Source organism: Dreissena polymorpha, chromosome 15 (genome assembly GCF_020536995.1).
Source record: "Dreissena polymorpha isolate Duluth1 chromosome 15, UMN_Dpol_1.0, whole genome shotgun sequence".
In the NCBI taxonomy this organism is placed as follows: Eukaryota; Metazoa; Mollusca; class Bivalvia; order Myida; family Dreissenidae; genus Dreissena; species Dreissena polymorpha.
In genome coordinates this window covers 66,951,463-66,974,174 of record NC_068369.1, presented here as the reverse complement: position 1 = coordinate 66,974,174, position 22,712 = coordinate 66,951,463, and the positions used below count along the sequence as shown (strand labels likewise).

The 22,712-nt window shown below is 35.0% G+C and overlaps 1 protein-coding gene across 1 annotated transcript; it reads left to right on the top strand.

The window, feature by feature from the left end:
- Window positions 1–18,159: 18,159 nt before the first annotated feature.
- On the top strand, window positions 18,160–22,279 carry LOC127859818 (uncharacterized protein K02A2.6-like). Its single transcript, XM_052397322.1, has 2 exons — window positions 18,160–19,834; window positions 22,242–22,279. The coding sequence occupies exons 1-2, from the start codon at window positions 18,160–18,162 to the stop codon at window positions 22,277–22,279; spliced, it is 1,713 nt and encodes a 570-aa protein (XP_052253282.1).
- The last annotated feature ends 433 nt before the right edge of the window (window positions 22,280–22,712 follow it).

Below are 22,712 nucleotides of genomic sequence, written 5' to 3'. Positions count from 1 at the left end.
TATGGTATGTGTTTGTCTTGTGTTAAACTAATTTTATTTACAACTTATTTTATTTGTTGTTTTTAAACGTGTATTCAAAAACAAATCTTGCAAAATACAAAATTTGATATTGATCAAGTGTTACGTTAATAGTTGTAATTGTATAGGTTAATAACATTTAAATGATGTGTCAATATTATATTCATGTTATTATCAAAATATGCTATGACGTAACGTCAAAAAGTCCGTCCATCCAGAAAATTGCGCATGTGATGTACATGTTTTCTTAATACAATTTTAATTATATCAAACGAATCAGCTGAAAAATGCGCATTTCCACAATATATACATGTAATACAAAAAACAGAGATACCGACATTTAAGGAAAACCTATGTTTAAGTGATTATTAAAGCTATATATTTTTTTTCATATAAATTATAATGGTGTCCTAGTAGAGAGGTCCTCTTAGGTTTGTAAAACATGCAACAATAATGTTTTACAATATAAAATTAGCACTCTTGTTAAACATGCAACAATAATGTTTTACAATATAAAATTAGCACTCTTGTTAGTGTCCAAAGTTGGTAAAGTTTTATGATTTCTAATGCCTAATTATGTTTTGCGTAAAATTCGGAAAAGATAAAAGTAATTATAAAAGCAATATTTTCTACCGACTTGAATTAAAATAATATCGTTGTGAAGGAAAATTTATGACGTTCCTAAAATATGCAAGAGTATTTTTTCAATATCAGATGTGCGCTGTAGGTTGGTATAAAATGTTTGATTTCCCTACCAAATTATGACATTTTCTGTTTTAAAGGTACAGTTTTAAAGCGTAAAATTGTTTCCGGTAACCCGACCCAACGTTTTTTTTCTTGCCGACCCTAAAATTTAGTCTGGAGTATTTAAAGTCAATTTTCGTGCCACACGCTTTTCTTTCGACATTATCACTTTACATGCATATAATAGGGATATAAGGCATCCGGATAAAAACCATCCCGTCAACTTCATAGGGGCGGACATAAGCTCTCCCGTCTTTTATTCGGAAATTTAAATATCGCTTACCGTTAAACTGAAATAATGACCCTTGGATTATTTTTTCAATATACTTAGTATCAGAATAATTTCTTGTGAACGCATCTCCTCTTATTATTTCAATGGATTTTCATTTATACTCATGGACATTCTTCAGGGCGAAATGCAGTTGTACTTTAATGCCGGGAGTTATATATTGCTTATATATATTTAGGAAGTTCTGGCCCTTGAAATATTGCCTTTATTAACCTCAATTGTACAGGAATCTGTCGGACTCTACCTAATTCCCCCATACAGAGACTATATACTTATGTGTAAAGCTAATTCATGCTAACAATTCACCGTCAAAAACAGAATGTATATTAAAAATAAAGTTTTCATTTAGGAATGCATGTATGTTTCCTAATTAATAAAGAACACAATAATTTATATGTTGAATAAGGTTGAGAATGTAATTTTGATCGAGGCAATTTAAAAACCCGCTTGTAAGTGATAATGTTATTATATTATATCATAAAAATATCCCTGTAAATGTTTGGCAAATATGATGATCTTCTAAACACATCTAGAATATCAGAACAATACTACGGAATTAAAAAACATGTTATTTTTTTAAAGATCGATTGTGTATATTTGTAAATACTTATATTGAACTATATACAGTTTAATCCGTATCAACTCGCCATTTCACTTAAGTTTCTGTTTCTGGATTTATTTTCATTTGCATTGTTTAGTCGTACAAAGTACGGTGTGTCATACCAGCAATAATGAGATTTGAACCATGAATACACTGTATCAAAAATGAATACACAAGATCCTTATTAGTTTATTCATTGTGAATTGGTCAACACTGGCCTAGTTGCTGATAGGGTCTTATCCAGAAATGAGATACACGGTAGATTCGCTGCAGCCAATACACAACTCATAGTGACACATATTTGTTATTGAAAAAAAAATAAACACCATAGAAACGTCATTATAACCATCATGTTTCTTGATATTACTTGTTCTATCGCCCGTAATGAAAGGAGGACGAGATTATTAATGGCACTATCCGGATTCTGTACTTTGATAATACTTGTTAAGATTTTCAAATACATTTTTTGAGTCCCCCAAACCGAAATTTTCATAAAGCACCACACTCGTGTCACTTATATTCAACGTTATGAATGCCCAAATAACGATCGTTTGGTCACGCTTTGGTCAAGATTTGTGCCCGCCTCCGCCCCTCCCCTGTGATAACCCCACCAATTTCATGTAAAACTAAAGCGGTGGTATGCATGCGCGATAAGGATTTTCATCCTGCTTTGTCCCCACGACATAAAATGTCACATTTTCACGAGACTGAAACTTATTTTTCTCAATTTCACTTGTTTATACGGAAAAGGGATATATTATCTTTTATTCACATCAAACCCTGTTAATTGTACATTAAACCATCATTACAGGTTGTTGTGTTCGTTATCGGTTCAAACGACGTCGGCACAAAGACCCCGGTAATTGGGCAATGTTTTACACGTGTTGTGCATGACGTAAATTACATTAGCTGAGGTTGCTTTAATCTTAATTGCTTTTTTCCACATGTTACATTTAGGGGACTTGTGGTATCGTCGAAGACATATAAACTTACTTATCTTTATTTTTACTATCGGTTACAAGTAACATCTTGGAAGTATAGTTGACTCAGTAAATAATACAACTCCAAACAGAGGTGGCGCTAGAGATAACCGAACGTGATATGAAGCTCCGTGTTTTCATCAATAATAGCGAAAAGAGGGCAATACAAGTAATTTACGCAAATATAATTAGTTAACGCGTCTGTCAGGATTGTACAAAATATCGTCATACTATCATAATGTACGATTATTTTGGAAACACACACAATAGGGTTTTGAAAATTCTAATAAGATTCATCGCTTCATATAATGTTTAGCGAATTATGCTGATGAATGTACGCTGTTTAATAATTGTGTATTATGGATGAACTAACAGATTCGAGTCCAATATCAATTATAAATAACGTTAATATCAAGCTGCATCTGCAGGAAATTATTGTATCGTCAAAACAAGGTCGGTCATTTTTGGCATGTGGCCAATTGCAATTAAATTAGACACAAGACAAAAAACACGACACACACTGGGGTCACCGCATAAACATGGCCAATGCAAAGCAACACATAGCCTGAGGTTAAGACCCGGTTTAAGGGCGCCGAAAGATTACACTTTGCCAAAAGAAAAAAATAACCTTCAAAAGCAAAACACTAATTAACCTAATTGCATGACAATTTCAATCAAACTACAATAAAAGAGAATACGCTTAATTTGAATAAACTATTCAACTACTCAATGGTTTCAATGGTTGTATGTTCACCAGAGCAACATAACTGTAACTTTCTAAGGTACACTGAAATAAAACAAAAACAACGTCGCATGTTTTTAATAAAATAATAAGTTAACTCCAGAAATAAGATCATGAGGGAATATGGTCAAACCACCCGCTGTCTTTTCCTTATTGCTCTCACGACAACAAAAGCCATCATATGTACTATTTACCCTCAATATAAGATATAAATCAAAATCATTCGTAGGCACTTATTAGGATCCTCTTTACAAAGGTACCATTATAATTAATATCGAATTAATAAAACAGTTTCCTCTAAACCACTTTTACCTTTTCCGGGTTTTCCATTAGGCATTTTTTGTGTGCGAAAAAAACCCTAAAAGTAGACGGACTTTGACCGCAATTTACAGACCGACCCCGACCCTGCCATACAATATGTTTACATCGTTAGAAGCTTTGGAGGCTCTTTTTTCCAACGGTAGTTTTTATAATTCATATCGGAAGAATAATAATGCATTTAAAACCATTTTTACCTTTTCTGGGTTTTACCTCAAAGAATTCAGTGTTTTCCGGACATTTCCGGGTTTTATACCTTCCAATACCAAATGTTGGCTAAATTCTAGCATCATTTTTTTATCGTGTTATTTCATACAAATTCGAGCATTGCCGGATAGTTACGGATAGTAATCTTAACAAGTATAATCAAAGTACAGAATCCGGATAGTGCCATTAATGGCTGTCATTAAAATTCAGAAGTGTTTGTCGGATTACACATTTACTTATGCTCATTTGAGAATATAACAAAACGTTTACTGTTGTGTGTAATTAATTCAACGAGTCTTTGTTAAAACGCTTAACGCGATGAAAAAATGTTTTGACAATATTACGCATGAAATGCACAATTTCCACGAGGATTACACCGTTGCCATCATCAGTTTTCAAAGAAACTGACCACTATTTTATATGATTAGAATGGTACATGTGTAGGTATAACAATAAATGTGTTTATAATTTATATAAACATTAAGTTTAACGGACAAGTGTAGTTCAGCAACGGACAAGTTAAATTTCCTAAATTGTTGTCCGTGGACAAGTATAGTTTTTTTAGATTTCGCCACCCCTGTTTACGATGTGCATTCATGAGGAACTGAGCTGTTTTACGATGTGCATTCATGAGAAACTGAGCTGTTTTACTAAGTGCATCCATGAGGAACTTGGCTGTTTTACGATGTGCATCCATGATGAACTGGGCTGTTTTACGATGTGCATCCATAAGGAACAGGGCTGTTTTACGATGTGCATCCATGAGGAACTGAGCTGTTTTATCCATCTGGGGACTTTTTATGCCCACGGTAGGGTGGCATATAGCAGTTGAACTGTGAGTCCGTCTGTCTGTCCGTCCGTGCGTCCGTCCAAAAACTTTAACATTTGCCATAACTTTTGCAATATTGAGAATAGCAACTTGATTTGGCATGCATGTGTATCTGATGGAGCTGCACATTTTGAGTGGTGAAAGGTCAATGTAGATGTCATCCTTTAAGGTCAAATGTCAAAAAACAAAATCCAAGTGAATTAACAAGCTTTAAAGGTAGATAATTTCAATTTTATATAATTTGGCAGGTACAGATCATTTTTACAAGGGAAGTAATATTTTTTAAAGGGATATAATCAAAACAATACTTTTTTATTCAAAGCGGCGCAGTAGGGGGCATTGTGTTTCTGACAAACACATCTCTTGTTTTATAAGATGAAAATGTTGTTGTTTTGATTCGTGTAATAACAAGAACAACAACTATAATAATGACAATAATAATAATAATAATAATAATTATAATAATAATAAAATAATAATAATAATAATAATTCAAATTGCGATGCATTATTTTTGTGATACTATTGTCTCTAAGCACCGACTTCTATGATCCTTTCTACCTGTGCATCTTCTTTACTTTAGAATTACATTGTTAATACACGTCTCAATATTTTAACTAACTATTCAGTCGTCACTTAGATTTGTTGTAAGATCGTTGATATAATGGGGACCCAGGTCCTTTAAAGCCCCTAATTCCGCCACCAATTGTTTACACAATGCAGTTATTAATTTAGAAAAGATGAATTTGTATGTAATACTGTAATCGACACTAATTATAAAAGTAGTGAAGTAAAATACTTATTACAAATAATACCGTTCATACATATGGAAATTTAGACCATAAAATTACATAAGAATACCATACAGGGATGCGACTCAAAAAAATTTGCCACGCGACATATATTTTCGCGATGCTATTTTTGAACTTGAACAAATCAAAAACACTTTGACATATGCTAAATCACATGTAAATACCTACCTCATGAAAAGTTATATCAATGACATCATAATTATGTACCGAATTGCACTAAATATTCTCGCATTATTTGTTTTTCTTCGCAACCGTTCCAGAATTAAGTCATTACTCAATAATCTCCCCTGAATGCTCTTCTTCAGTGGGTATAAGCCGAAGACTAGTTCACTACATATAATGACAGTCTTTACCAAACACAATTTAGGTGAACATAACCCGTCTTTAATATATTGCCGAATCTCAGATTTCTGTCGAATTTATTTGCTTTGATCCTTTCGATATCTTATTGTTATTATTATCCAGACAAATCACAAACGCTTGTTAAAAAAATTATTTGTTTTAAACATTATAGTTGGCATCTCTTTTCTTCCAGTATTCTCGCGGTATTTCAATAACGACAACCTACTGTTTATTTGTCAGAATTTGTGACGCATTTTCCATTCGCTCTCAGAAAATAGTTTTACGTGTGATCATGAGCAATATTTTGGTAAGTTCTCGTTGTTATCCACCAGAAACACATTTATTCACAAAATTTAAAGATATTCCGATCTAACTTTTTAGTCTTTTAGCTTTAATTTTAAACGTATTTACACCTCGTCTGCTCGCACTTTACCGATATCCCAAAAGGTTACATATCACTATAATTAGTTTAGGCCTAAAACCACAAAATCCGATACCGTTGGATTTTCGTACCACAATCTTGCGTAAAAAATCTTCCACATTCGAAATCAACAAAAAAACAAGACAATTATAAATTGTCAACATGTACTGCCAAGGCAAGAGCTGGGCATCATACAAGCCATTCTATCCAGCAAAACTGACAGTTCTGGTTAACAGAAATCAACAAAGCAGGGATTCCTGAACTATCGAAATGTCCAAGCTATACACACAGTTATTATCTGTGGTGATCTTTATTGGTTCTGTTGGTTTACTTGGATGGAACATGTTTGAACTTTTATAGAACTTTGAAAAGTCTATATATGTCTATATATATACAAAAATCAGCTATGGTATAATAAGATCAGATGTGCAAACAATGTCAAAGGGTTGTTAAATCAACAATTTGAAGGCAATTATGCTGAAAAAATATGAAAGTTCCCATACAAATTTTGTCTGTATATCGACAGGTGTCCGCCGATAATTGTCAAAACTAGTAATACAAAACTTACCACAAGTATGTAAAAGCACTAAGTACCTGTGATCATTTTTAGTAAGATAGTGTAATTCTAAACAGTAGCAAATAGCTTGTTCAGTAAATGCATAATGCAATTAATATGATATCCGTTCTATTGTGTAATTAAAAAATTGGTTGTTACTTGTTAATCCTTGATAAATGTTTTATGGCTAGTACAAAACCAGCAATGTTAATTTTGTAAAAGGTAATACAATAACACCACTTTGTAATTTCATAAACGTAAATATTCTTGAAATGAAGGTTGATGACAGTGTTTTAGTTTTACTTATTTTGTAACTATTATTTTATGTGCAAATAAATGATGTGAAGTGTTTTGTATCTCCACACAATACCACATACCTTTTTATATATGTACTGTGTTATGTGTTATTTGAATGTTATAATACAAAAATATAGATGATATAACATGATGCATTCTAATATTTGCATTCAAATTGTAACTATACAGCCATGTGTATGCAGTTTAGACTGTGATTTCAGAATTGCTACAAAATGGCTAGTTTTTTAGTGGCGACAAAATTTAAACTATTCAACAATAGTTTGCGAAAGAAAATTAGAAACCTGCAAGATACCTGTATTTATTAAATATTTTAATTGCGAAACAAGTATGTTGTTATGCTGTTACACATAATTATACATTGATAATAAATAAGAAGACAATTAGTGGTGTTAACGTTTCCCAACAGTAGAAATCATTCTTCTGATGAAGTCAGTGATATTACAGACGAAAGCTCCATGCATGGCTTTCAATATGTAGTGTGTGTTATTTGACAGTCTAAAACTTATTGGATTAAAAAAAAATCCTGTCAAATTCGTCAATCAAATTGATTTGACACATCACATGATTTTGATTATGTTAAATCAGTGTACTGTATGCTAAATGCAACTGCTTTAGCAAGCTGTCAAGTTGAATTGAGACATTTGATGAAACAAACTGTTTCCTGGGTAGGACCAGTACTTAGTGTCTATATGACGTACCATGACATCGGAAGTCTACAAGACCTAATAGGTAGAACGAGAAATGTACTTCAACTTACGAATTTCACCGACCCTTGAGTGTTAGCCAATCAGAAGACACCGGACGTCTGTTGCTTTTAGAGCTATTTGACATTGAACATTATTATTATTATTATTTATACCGAATTATGCGACTATCGACCGCTTACTCATAGATATTGTGCGTATTTATCGACCTGGCGTGGCGGAATTAACCTCTGACTTATGCAAGTTATGGTTATCACAAAATACGAGGTTATAATACATTATTTATCCCGTTAATGCTTGGTAACTGTTTGGTTACCGTTGGGAATTTCCTACACAGTAATGCGCTGGACGGTCGTGATACTCAGCCCCGCATGATCAATAAATACTCACAATATGCTGAATATTTTAATTAAAAAAAGGTAACAATTGAATCTTCTTCAAATTTGTATATAATCTATTTCAATGCATTAAATACTTGAAACTTCTATGTGTTGTTTTTTTTGCCATTCTGATATTTTTATTCATTTTGTCCTCAATTAAAAAAGAGATTTAAACATTTATTATGAATCTTAAGGAAAAGCGGCTCAAGAGACTAGTGTTTTGATTGGCTGTTCAGAAAATGTGTACGTAGAGGTACAAACATGTATGTTGTAGTACAAATTGTACTTTGACGTACAAATATATACTTCGAAGTGTATTTTATATGTGTATGTCGACGTACAATTATTGTACTTCGACGTACACTTCTCTTTTTAACTTGTAGGTCTTCTTGACTTTCAACCCAAATGGTACGCCATAGTATGTCTTGAGGGTTATCAAAAGAATGCTCCCACTTAAGGGATCAATACAGCGACCTCCCAGTGACTAAGCCAGTTAGCAGACACCCCATCCACTATACCACAGCCACCGAACCAGCTTTAAATTCCTGTGGCTAGAAAAAAAAACAAGAGCACCGCCTTGCGGGTGCAGACCGCTCATCTATTTTCTTTTTAAAGGTGAAGGGACTCTCATTTTCAATCACAAAGGAGGGAGGGGTGGAGTGAAGAGGGGTGTATAGTGTGGGGGTGTGGACATTTATTACATAATATTCCAAAATGCGAAAAAAAACGCAAAAAAAAAATCAGGGTGGGGGGTGGCGGGGGATTCTTGGGTGCGATGGTTGGACGGTATTTCAAACATAAAATAATAAAAATAAATATTTGTTTTTTTTAACCGTTTCCAAACAAATAATTTGGGGGGGGGGTATAGTGTGAGGGTGTGGTGGTAATTTGTGAGATGATCTTAAAAAAAAAAATAGGGGGGGGGGATTCGGGTGGGGGGGAGGGGGGGGGGGTGAGGGGGATTCTTGGGTGCGATGGTTGGACGGTATTTCAAACATAAAATAATAAAAATAAATATTTGTGTTTTTTAACCGTTTGAAAAAAAAATTGGGGGTGGGGTGGGGGGGGGGTATAGTGTGAGGGTGTGGTGGTCATTTGTGAGATGATCTTACAAAAAAAAATATGGGGGGGGAGGGGGGGGGGGGGCACGGGGGATGGTTTGGGTGGAGTCTATTGTGGTATGTCAGGTAAGAGTAGTTTTGTCAAAGAATCAATCAAATCTAATCATAAATAAAGAAGTTAAGGCAATTTTAGCAAAATTTAATAATTTGACCTTGAGAGTCAAGGTCATTCAAAGGTCAAGGTAAAATTCAACTTGCCAGGTACAGTAACCTCATGATAGCATGAAAGTATTTGAAGTTTGAAAGCAATAGCCTTGATACTTAAGAAGTAAAGTGGATCGAAACACAAAATTTAACCATATATTCAAAGTTACTAAGTCAAAAAAAGGCCATAATTCCGTAAAAATGACAACCAGAGTTATGCAACTTGTCCCTTTACTGTACCCTTATGATAGTTTGCGAGTGTTCCAAGTATGAAAGCAATATCTATGATACTTTAGGGGTAAAGTAGACCAAAACACAAAACTTAACCAAATTTTCAATTTTCTAAGTATAAAGGGCCCATAATTCCGTCCAAATGCCAGTCAGAGTTACATAACTTTGCCTGCACTGTCCCCTTATGATAGTTAATAAGTGTTGCAAGTATGCAAGCAATAGCTTTGATACTGTAGGAATAAAGTGGACCTAAACACAAAACTTAACCAAATTTTCAATTTTCTAAGTATAAAAAGGGCACATAATTCTGTCAAAATGCCAGTCAGAGTTACATTACTTTGCCTGCACAGTCCCCTTATGATAGTTAGTAAGTGTTGCAAGTATAAAAGCAATAGCTTTGATACTTAAGGAATAAAATGGACCTAAACACAAAACTTTACAAAATTTTTCAATTTTCTAAGTATAAAAAGGGCACATAAATCTGTCAAAATGCACGCCAGAGTTATCTAACTGTGCCTGCCCAGTCCCTTCATGATAGTAAGTATGTGTACCAAGTTTGAATGCAATAGCATTGATATTTTCTGAGAAAAGTGGACCTAAACGCAAAACTTAACCAAAATTTTCAATTTTCTAAGTATAAAAAGGGCACATAATTCAGTCAAAATGCACGCCAGAGTTATCTAACTTTGCCTGGCCAGTCCCCTCATGGTAGGAAGTAAGTGTACCAAGTATGAATGCAATAGCATTGATACTTTCTGAGAAAAGTGGACCTAAACGCAAAACTTAACCGGACGCCAACGCCGACGCCAAGGTGATGACAATAGCTCATAATTAAAAAAAAAAAAATAGATGAGCTAAAAAAAAATAAGATGCTAGATCTTTAAGCTTGGAACATGTAACTCGTTTTAGGATTGACTTTTTGGATGCATTCTTAATTATTGCAACAATTATTATATTTTTAACACAATCATTTCCATATATTTATTAAAAATACATGGTTATCAAAAAGACTTAAAAAGCTTTTGCCCGTAAATTAGGTAGCACCTATAATCATATTAGTCAATTGAACAATGTAAATTGTATCATTTTAAAATGCCAATTATTTTTATTGTATGCTTTCCGCTGGTTTTAAAGCGAAACAACAGTGAATTAAAACTGTTAATTCACTGTGTCAAACAGTGAAAATAAACAGTGAAAATTATCGATATATACTGTGAATTGACGTCATTTTCATGACGTTATAACGTCATTATTTCAGCAAAAATAATTGTTTGTAAGCATTCAATAAAAAAAAACTTTGTTAAATTTGGTGGAATATCGATTTTAATTTGCTCGTTTTCATAGAAAAAAATATTTTCTATGATCAATTGTGTTCATGGATAAAATATATTTTCTATGATCACTCGTAAATTAAAATCGATAATCCACCCAATTCAACAAATATCCTCTTTTAAACCAACACGATTTTAATCTTCTCAGTTCTATTGCGCAAGGGTGTATACTGTCTCGAGGGTACAAATGAACCCCAAAAAGGCATCGGAGCTTGTCATCTTAGTACTAACCTAATTTTGAAATCAATGGTATTTTCAATCCAAATATGTACTTATCCAAGTCGGCCATCGTGTTTTTCATGCCACTTTTCCAATTCAGTTACGTAGCCATTTCGGAATAAATACATTATAAAACAAATAATACCAATCATTAATCATGTTCAGGATCATGTTTTTTGTTTGTACCACTCGACATGTTTCTAAAACCTACATCTTAAAATGCATATTTCCTTTGATCCATATTGTCAGTGTTTTCAGTTTGTCACTATCCAATTTCCACCAATCAATACGAAAATAGCAAGGGTATAAAACGTCTATGTAGAAGCTTGTAAAAACTTATTAAAATCATTAAATGAACAAACAATTTATTTGCTTTCGGGGTAATTTATTTATTTACCTTTTACGGAGAACAATAATTCACGATATTGTTCTAAAAGCGAACACATATCCTCTGTTTATTGCCTCTGAAGGGGTCATGGTCTTGGTATTCAAATCCACATGTCATTTAGATCGAAGATCTAACAAGCAAATGGAAAAAATAACATAAATGAGTCACAGACATGTTTTTATAACGTATTGTATGAGTGTAGATGTATTACAAGTATGTTTAATTTACCTGTAAATATGATTTTTATGTCCTTCAGTCTATACTGGGGGACATATTGTTTTTGCCCTGTCTGTTTGTTGGTTTGTTTGCGCCAAGCTGTAACACTGGCCATAACTTTTGCAATATTGAAGATAGCAACTTGATATTTTGCATGCATGTGTATCTCATGGAGATGTACATTTTGAGTGGTGAAAGGTCAAGGTCATCCTTCAATGTCAAAGGTCAAATATATGGGGGGACATAGTGTTTCACAAACACATCTTGTTTGTATCGATTTTATGCCATCGTCTTTTATTTATCTAATCCCCAGCATTTGATATGTTCACATTCATAAACATGTACATTGTTCCCTAAGATGTTATAATAAAAGTATGTTTAATCGTCATGTTTGATCTTCTGTGTAAGCTTCAACATAGGTAATGTTGTTTGTTTATTTAAACTTATGCAAACACAAAAGATTTATTTCAATAAGTATCTGTACAAATTGTGGGTAGGTCGACCAACTTTTTGCTTCGTTGACTTTTTTTCGTACTACTAGTATACTGACGTGATATTACAATTAAATCTTGATGTTCATCGTGAAAGAAAACTTTAAGATCCCCCATGAATCATTTAATAACTTAAATTAGCCTCGAGCTGGGAAAAGGGGGCTAAATGCATGTGCTAAAATAGTTGTCCCAGATTAGCCTATGCAGTCCACACACATGCTTATCACTTTCCTCTTTTGCGGATTTTTCTTTCAATGTAATCTCTTCTAATCTAAAATCCAGTATAGGTGGTCCTGATTTGCATGTGCTTACTGCTATTTCCGACATTGGTTTCTATTTTTTCTGTTCTAATAAATTCATCATTAACGTGTCTGGGCAATGTTCGAAATTTCTTTACACCTCAAATTTATTTGCTACTTTATTGTTTTCGTAACTGGTTGACAACTTACAAAATTGTCATCTGAACTGTCGCTGTTTGACGGGTGATTATGTTCATATACCAATTTACCCTTAGATGTATCCGTTGTTTCGTTGAATGTCATATAAAGAAGTGAAACTCCAGCTGCTGGAGCAGTATTGAATTCTCATTATATACAATTAGTTGGTCCTTTATTTAAGGCAAGTGACCAATTGCCAAAACAGTACAAACAGCACAAAAAGCACAATACAAAACAACATACATAACACATAAAATAATAAAGCTGTGGTCACCGCCTTGGAACGGTCAATGCAAAGCATTGGGGTTTTAAACCTTTTTTCGAGCACTCAACCTCTCACTCTCACCAGCAATATTCATGATAAATTTAATTTTCTCATGATTGATCTTTTATAACAAACAGTTTTTCTTCGTGTTTGTCTGCAAGTTTATGTTTCCTTTAACTATTTGCAATAATCTTAACCAGAATGTGATCTCCTACTTTCACCTTGTCTCCTATTACCTTCAGTTCATACGTACGCTTCTGCTTGTCCTGCGGAATAACGGATGGAATAAAACTTATATGCAACCCTGTATTGAGGAGGGGGATAACATATACAGTCGTAAAGTGTTGCTACGGATGTTCGTATACTTTTTTTCGTTTCATTGCATTTTTCGTAGTGACGTATCTTTCTTAAAGTACATGTATGTAAATATCGTACACACTTAATACATATTTTCTATGTCGTAGCACATGCAAGCAAACTTTATAAAACAAAATAAAGTAATTGCACTTGAAAATATATTGGTAAAAAGTTGAGTCCGACAAGCTTGTGCACTTCGCTGTTTGGCGTCTTAAATTAAGATCGCTTTTTCCTTTCGGAAATCCAATCGAAAAGAATATTCATGTTTATTGTCTATTTTCATGAAAACACAATTTTTTACTAGCTTTTTGAGGCATCTCAGTAAAATAAATTTTTATAAACATTGGAAAAAACGGAGTAAATGTACATAGTGATGAAAGAATCTGCATTGATTAAAAATTTGAATACTGTAAAAGTTCAGATGTTCAAGCGAATAATATAACAAGAAATGGACACTTACAATTAAACATATAACATAAGTGCGCAAGATTACTGGACAAGTGATTTCTTTAAATACGACACGAATAGTGTTAGTTAAAATTTCTATTTGAACCGATCATTATACTATAATTTGATATGTCTGTGTTTCTAAATGTCAGTTAGAATTATATTTGTGAAAAGGGAATCAATAACTACCAATTTGATCCGAAGTTTATAAGCCTACTAAATCAAGTGCACGTGTATACCGGGTATCTATTCAAAATACACGAGTATACCGGGTATGTATTCAAAGTGCACGAGTATACCGGGTATGTGTTCAAACGGACGAACGCATAGACGAATAGACAGAGCGACGGGCAGATCGATTTAACGGACGGACGGATGGTCAACTATAGTCCATTCCAGTGATCTTCACACGCATCAGGCAGTCGTTTTTACTCTCACAAGTTAAGATTTTAACAGCAACCTTAGCTTTGTTTTCTGTATACATGTACTAAACTGGCTCTTGGACGAAGAGACAGTGGCATCGATCCCATTAGTTCTCTCCGGTGAATTATAAACATAGTTTACCTGACTTAAGGGGTGTTGCGGCAGTTTATTTAACCGAGGATATATTTATAGCAACACCGATGATGCTATTATCACAACTCAAATTTTTGTTATCAGTATCACCAGAAATGACCGAGTTGGTTCATAATACAATCGTCAGTGGTTCGATCACAGGCGGGGGTTAACTTTTTTTTACTTTTTTTTCTTTCTTTAATTTTATACTTGTTTAATACTGGAGCTCTTTAGTCCTGTTGTTTACATTAAAGCATTTAAACACAAACTTCAAAACATGTCGAAATCTGTGAACATGTTAGTTATTAATGATTAAGGTCAAGTTTGATACTGTATGGTATTATGTTTGTGATTAAATATTGTTTTTTTATTACTGTCTTTTGGTAGGCTGTTGTGATCCCAGTTAAGATTGTAAACAATTTCTAATGTTTATGCATATTTCTGACAATCTATGTACCGGTACTTGGGTTTTGTCTAATTGCTGTTTTTTTTAATGAAATTTGACGTCTAGACGGTTGGGAAAATTAAAACAAAAAATCTCTGTTAAAAGTGCGGTGACCCCCATTGTTTAATTGTGTTTCATGATGACAATACGTAGATGAACATATTTGAGCAGTTTCGCAGAATTCTATTTGGTAGAATTTTTTTTAATTCCATTTATGTGGTTAAAATAGTAAAAAAATGATGTTTTTTTGGGTGAAATAAAAATAAAAAAAATATTCTTAAAATTTAACTTGTGTTCTCCATTTTATTGGAATTGTGTGTTTAATTAAATGGTATATGATACACAACTCGCATGACCCAGTTGACAGTGATCATGCAGTCTTTAAGACTGAAATCTTCACGGAGTAAAGGGCAACTTCCCTACAAAGTTCATGTAGTTCGATACCATAATTCAATAAAACGTATGAAAAAACAGTATTACCGTTCTTGTCGTTACATTATGCATCAAGACTAACTGTCCAGCACCGTTTGAAACCTTTGTTTACATACATGTCAACTAACTGACATTTTAAACATACGAGTGATTTCATTGGTCCAATGCGGAGATGTGTCTTTACAACTGGAGATTTCATTCATAAAGACTGCATGATCACTTTCAACTGGGTCATGCGTGTTGTGTATCGTGTTATTTCTTAAAAGTTGACCCAGCATTTGTAAAAATATTGCAAGACATATACATTTCCAGAAAGGAAATTCATTTCTGCGTTGAATAAGACCGAGATCGTGAAAATCGCTGCACAATTGATGAAGATATGGCTGTTCAAAGCGATGCACCCCGTTTCGGGCTGATTTTGAGTTGCATACCTTGTTATATATATATTTGATAGTGAATTTTTTTTTCAGAAAAGTTAATTTTTCGTTATAATATGATTATTTATCATTCAAAATGATGTTTTCACTAATTAATATCATAGCCACACGCTAACCACCTGTGCGCCTGATCAGATCATATTATATGTCGCTTTGCGACTTATACAGTTAATTGTTATTGGTTAAGTATATATAACAAGTTGTTTAATCATTTAAAACCTGTCAAAACAATCTACGACTTTTATCGTTTAAAAACGTAATTTAATTTCAATTAGAAGTCTCTAAATCAATTGTATGACTTAAAAGATTAGTTGAGATGGTTTATTATATCGACCAATTAGCCAGTCGCTATTAGATCTTCCTCTTCATTTTTGGACCAGGACGTTCATGTTTATTAATCAATAAGCAAACATAAACGCATTATACTGCAATTTAAAGCAAAAAATATTATATTTATATTAATATTTAAATACTTTTAAATAAGACTTGTTTAAATCTAAACATTTTAAGAATATCATCAAAATCTTCAATTCTATTAAATACGGTTTATCAAGTAATGAAAGCAAGCATTATCTGGTACGAAATTGGTATATCTCTAGTACGACTTAAATACTCTTTATTATAAAACGCTGTGTCGTCGCAAACACGTTAATATATGTCGCAGAAGGACACGTTTTTCTATCAACAATTTTGTCACAGTAAAGTAAAAGCGTCTGCATAACGCTTAAGTTTGGCTTTGTAATTCATACTGAAGATTAAATTTTTCGTCATTATGAGGTCAAACAGATTTTCAACTTATGAGGGCGAAGTGTCAGAAGTTTGGTTAAAGTATTTCCATAATCTTGCGCTGGAGAATTGTTTTTCATCCTCACCCATCCCTATAAAAAAAACTCTGCGCAAAAATACTTTTTATTAACTAAAAACATCGCCAACTCGAAAATTTCGAAATCGGAAGCGAACACCGTTTGACTCGCCCCAATTTGAAGCTTAGTGTTCCGCCCCTCATGAGTTGATGCTTACACGGATGTCATGTAAGATGTAGTTTTTTTTTTAATTAAATTAAAGCAAGTATTAGGTTACAAAGTAGCAAATTTACAACGAATCATTAATCAGCAAAAATAACAAAGAATTATTATTGACAATTGGTTCTTCTAACGATGTTATAATTTTAAAACGTATAGAAATAAAATACATTGAAAAGAAAAGGGCAGTAGGAATTATAAGAAATGCCATTGACATGTACAGAATTTTGTGTTAAATTCAACGGCTTGCATTGTATTAAGAATTATGATGGGAATCTTATTGTTCATCCCCTGACTTATAATTATATTAATCTATTCTCGAATGCAATTAATTGCCGCTTATATCAGGGGAGTAACTTTATTTTTAGAAATGCGTTTTGATTTTGAGTTATCTACTGGTTATTTAAGAACGGGTATGAGCAGTTTTAAGTTGAAACTTTACATTATTCCCATTCCACACTTAACTACAGAAACTCACTTTTACCTTTACCTGATTTGCAGTTTTAGTTACAATTGAGTTGACGATGTCGGCAAGTATGTTGTATTACTGAAATATTTAAAAAATGCACACACTAATGTTGTGTATTTAGATAATGCCGCTTCGCCACGCCTACTTGTAATTGAAGCGTAGCAACGCACCGCCCCATGTTCTTCATAACTGCATGTTGACCTCTAATCTGGTAAGTTAGTTGTTAGGCATTGATCGCTTCTATCGTTGAATGATAATAAAGTAGCCACTGAAATTATATGCGTTTCACTTCGTTTGTTTACCCTAACACAACAAACTGGCGACACGGATAAAACTTTATGGATTATATTTCGAGAATTTTATACGTTTAACAAGATTGTGCGTGAAATTCTGGATATAAACACAAAATGGCAACGGGCCTGATTGGGAACATTAACGCATATGACAGCAATGTCGAAACTTGGACTTCCTACCAGGAACGACTTGAACAGTACTTTATGGTAAATGACATCGATAATGAACGAAAAGTGGCAGGACTTTTAACACTCCTCGGTGAAAAGACGTACGGGTTGTTAAGGAACCTTACCGTACCAGCAAAGCCGTCCCAGAAATCGTATGAGGAACTTTGTCAGCTTTTACAAACTCATTTTTGCCCGAAACCGTTAATAATCGCGGAACGATTCCGGTTTCACAAGAGGAAACAAGCAGTGGGCGAAAGTGTGAGTTGTTACGTAACTTCACTTCGGAAGTTGGCAGAATTCTGTGAATTCGGATCGAACTTGAACGATTCTTTAAGGGACAGGTTCGTGGACTTAAAGATGCAGGAACACAGCGAAGATTATTGTCAATCGCTGATTTGACACTGCAAAATGCCATAGAAATAGCGCTTGCCATGGAAGCTGCACATAAGGACGCCGCCGAGTTACAGTTATCGGCAGCCGCCGATGTGCCTGTCAATCGAGTTGGACATTCAACAAAACCCAAGAAATGGAAGCATCACAAACATGCCAAAGAGAACACCAAGTGCATCCACTGTGGGGAAACTAACCACCCCTCCGATAAATGCAGACTGAAAGATGCAGTTTGTCATCACTGTAAAGCAAAGGGACATATACAGGCTATATGTAGGAAGCTTAAGTCGGTGCAGTGTATGGAGGAAAACGTTTCAGTGATCAACACTGTGAACAAAGGAGACAACGGGAAATTCATCGTTAAGCCGAAGATTAACGATGTCGAGGTACCCATGGAGCTTGATACAGGATCAGCAGTTACCCTCATATCAAACAAGGATTTTCGAAAACGATTCGGAAATATGAAGCTCGATCCTGCTCTTTCCATACTGAAGCCATATTCAGGCGATGTCATAGAGCAACAAGGGACAGTTATGGTGCATGTCAGTTATAACGGACAATCGCGAACAATGCGACTTTGCATCGTAAAAGGTGATGGGCCTGCACTGTTCGGAAGGGACTGGCTGAGTCACATCAAACTGGACTGGGACACACTTTTTAACGTGAACTCTGTGACAACGGAAGGCCTGAAGGTACGTCTAAATTCTATACTTGACAAACATAAAGACGTGTTTAGTGACGGTATAGGACAGGTGAAGGGCATTAAGGCAAGGCTCACCCTAAATGAAAATGCTCAGCCTAAATTCATAAAGGCTAGGCCGGTACCGTACTCTATTAAGCCAAAAATAGAGAAAGAACTGGACAGTCTCGAGAGTCAAGGAATCATCTCGAAAGTGGACACCAGTGAATGGGCGACACCGATCATTCCTGTCGTAAAAGGAAACGGCGATGTGAGAATATGCGGTAATTTTAAGGTTACCGTAAATCAATCAATCAAGGTTGATATATATCCTCTTCCAAGAATCGAGGACATTTTCGCCAATCTGTCAAATGAGCGAAAATACAGCAAGCTTGATATACGACAAGCGTACCTACAACTAGAATGCGAGGACGAAACCAAGGAGTTTCTAACGATCAACACCCACCGAGGATTGTACCGTTACAACCGGATGCTATATGGGGTTTCTTCTGCTCCAGCTATATGGCAACGCACAATGGACCAAATTCTTCAAGGAATTCCTGGGGTGCAGTGCATGCTGGATGATATGGTGATTACTGGTGAAAGTGATAATGTGCATTTGGATAACTTACAAAAGGTGTTGTGTAGGTTACAGCAATATGGAATTAAAGTAAATAAGGACAAGTGTGAGTTTTTCGTGCCAAGGATTACATTCTGTGGTCATGAAATTGACGAACAAGGTTTATGGAAGTGTCAGGATAAAGTAGAGGCGGTATTGAATACACCACCTCCATGTGATGTTACATCACTTAGGGCATATCTCGGGGTACTCAATTATTACCATCGTTTTCTGCCAGATCTCGCGACCGTAACAAAGCCCATGAACGCGTTGCTCGAGAAAAATCGAAAATTCGTCTGGTTAAAAGAATGCCAGAGCGCGTTCGAAAAGTCGAAAACACTTCTCATTACGGAACCTGTTCTTACACACTACAACCCGGAACTTCCGGTTAGGCTCGCGTCGGATGCCTCACCGTTCGGTATTTCCGGTATATTGTCACACGTTATGCCAGATGGCTCAGAAAAGCCGATTGCGTTCGCTTCAAGGTCATTTACCAAAACTGAAATGAAATATGCTCAAATCGATAGAGAAGCATTGGCAATTTATTGGGAAGTACAAAAGTATTACCCATATCTCTATGGTAGAAAGTTCACATTTGTTACTGATTGCCAACCCCTCACTTCAATATTCAGCCCGAGCAAAAGCATTCCGGCAACGACTGCCGCACGCGTTCAGAGATATGCTTTATTTGTTCTCTGGATTCGATTACGATATACAGTACAAAAGTACTAAAATGCATACTAATGTGGACGGATTGTCGCGTTTACCCGCGCCGTCAAAGGAAAAAGGTAAAGAAATTTCAGTTGAAGATGTGTTCTACACTTCTCAATATGAACAAATTCCGGTCACGAGCGTGGAAATCAGCTGTGAAACTAGGCGGGAGCGCGTTATGTCACGTGTATTTAGGCAAGTACAACAAGGTTGGAATACCAATGATAATGACCCTCTTTTGAAAGGCTATTACGCGCGACGAAATGAATTGACGATTCACCACGGATGCTTAATGTGGGGCATGAGGGTGATAATTCCCATTAAGATGCGCGAACGTGTGCTTGATTTATTGCACATCAGCCATCCAGGTATCGTTAAAATGAAGGCACTAGCGAGTAGTTACGTCTGGTGGCCTGGCATTGACACTGACATCGAACACATGGTTAAAAGATGCGAACCATGTCAGATGCAACAGAAATCGCCCGCGAAAGTTCAGTTACACCCGTGGGAATGGCCTACGTCAAGTTGGGAGCGAATACATGTAGATTTCATAGGTCCATTTCTTGGACGCATGTGCTTGGTTATCGTAGATGCTCTTTTCGAAATGGCCAGAAGTCATCGAAATGAAATCGATAACTTCTGAAAGAACAATTGAAGAATTGCGTACAATATTCGCAAGATACGGCTTGCCCAAGCAATAAGTATCAGACAATGGTTGTCAATTTACATCTGAAGAATTTTCTCTGTTTATGAAGAGAAACGGGATATGTCATATAAGAACTGCGGTAGCAAAACCGTCCACAAATGGTCTTGTGGAAAGGTTCAATGGCTCTTTCAAATCTGCAATGCGCGCTTTAATGCATGAAAACACCGATTTCGATTTGAAGATCAACACTGTCTTGTTGGCATATCGTAATACGCCACATTGTACGACGGGGGAAACTCCTGCAAAACTGTTTTTCGGTCGGAATTTGCGCAGTAAACTTGATTTGATGATACCCGACACACAGACACGAGTCACTAATGGTCAAATGCAATAATCAATGGCTGACAATAGAAAAGTTCGCGAATTCGAATTAGGCCAACGTGTCTTAGCGCAAGATTTCAGACCTACTTCAAGGGAAAAATGGATCCCTGGGTCAATAGTTTCTCGAGATGGTCCACTATTATACAAAGTAGATATCGGGAATAATATGACATGGAAACGCCATGTTGATCAGCTTCGCGCGTCGGAAATGCAGTAGTATTCTTTCATAAATGTACCTGTTTTCACACCCTTAGACACTACTTTAAATGCCGCGAACACAAATGTCAGTGAACTTCAGCCGGCACCGAATTCGATGGAAATAAATGAGTCCCGGGATAATCGTTGTAATGATACGGATTTACGATTGCCAGAAAGACGCTATCCATTACGCAATAGAAGCCCGCCCAAACGCCTGCAGTACTAATGACACTGATGGTTTAATGTTAAGCCAATTACGTGTTATAGTGGCATACAGACATTAACTTTAGTTGGCAGGAGAGAAAGACAGGTCATCAGTTGTTTTTACAACCTGTGTCGAATTCGGACGCTCACTAATGTTCTTTGATTGCATGCTATAATGAATAAAAGGTCATGCTTAGTAAAGAGGTCATGAACTTGAAATGTTCAAGGTTTTATTGATTATTCATTATAATTGTTAGAATTGTGTACATTGATATTTACATGTAAACGCATGTGTTTGTATGTTCATTTTTATTTACATGTATGATCAATGAAATTAAAAGGGGAGAATTGTTGTGTATTTAGATAATGCCGCTTCGCCACGCCTACTTGTAAATGAAGCGTAGCAACGCACCGCCCCATGTTCTTCATAACTGCATGTTTACCTCTGATCTGGTTAGTTAGTTGTAAGGCATTGATCGCTTCTATCGTTGAATGATAATAAAGTAGCCACTGAAATTATATGCGTTTCACTTCGTTTGTTTACCCACACACAACAACTAATAATTTATTTTATTCGCAAACATATCAATGTTACACAATTTTAGAGACATGCAGTTAACGTATTTACAGTAAAACATACAGATAAATGATAATGCTTTGATGTTTGTTTTTTTTGTTTTTATAGACTTCCTGGTCAACATGCCTACGACGATTTTCCATTGAAGGAATTAAAAGATCAAATCACGACTTTTTTTCGCCTTGTTTTAAATGACAATAAAACTTGTCATTAACTATTGTTCAATAAGATTTAAATTTTACGGTACGTTGAAGGAAGCGTAATATGATATGATCTGATGAGCCGAAATTCATTATTCAGCTTTGCTCTGTTTACGATAAATAGAAAAGAACAAATGAGATCGATGCGACTTCCTTCTTGTACAAGTCGACTCATCTGAAGGGCCAGTGAAGTTTACACAAAACAAGCATACGGTTACTGTTAAAGCCACATAGAGACTCAGAATCAATGCATTTTTCGTAAATATTTCGTAAAATACAGTTAAACCATTTAAAATCAGTGTTCATCGTAGCAATAGCCAAAATTACAACGCTATATGTGGTATAAACACATTGATTTAACGAGATACAAACTGCTCGT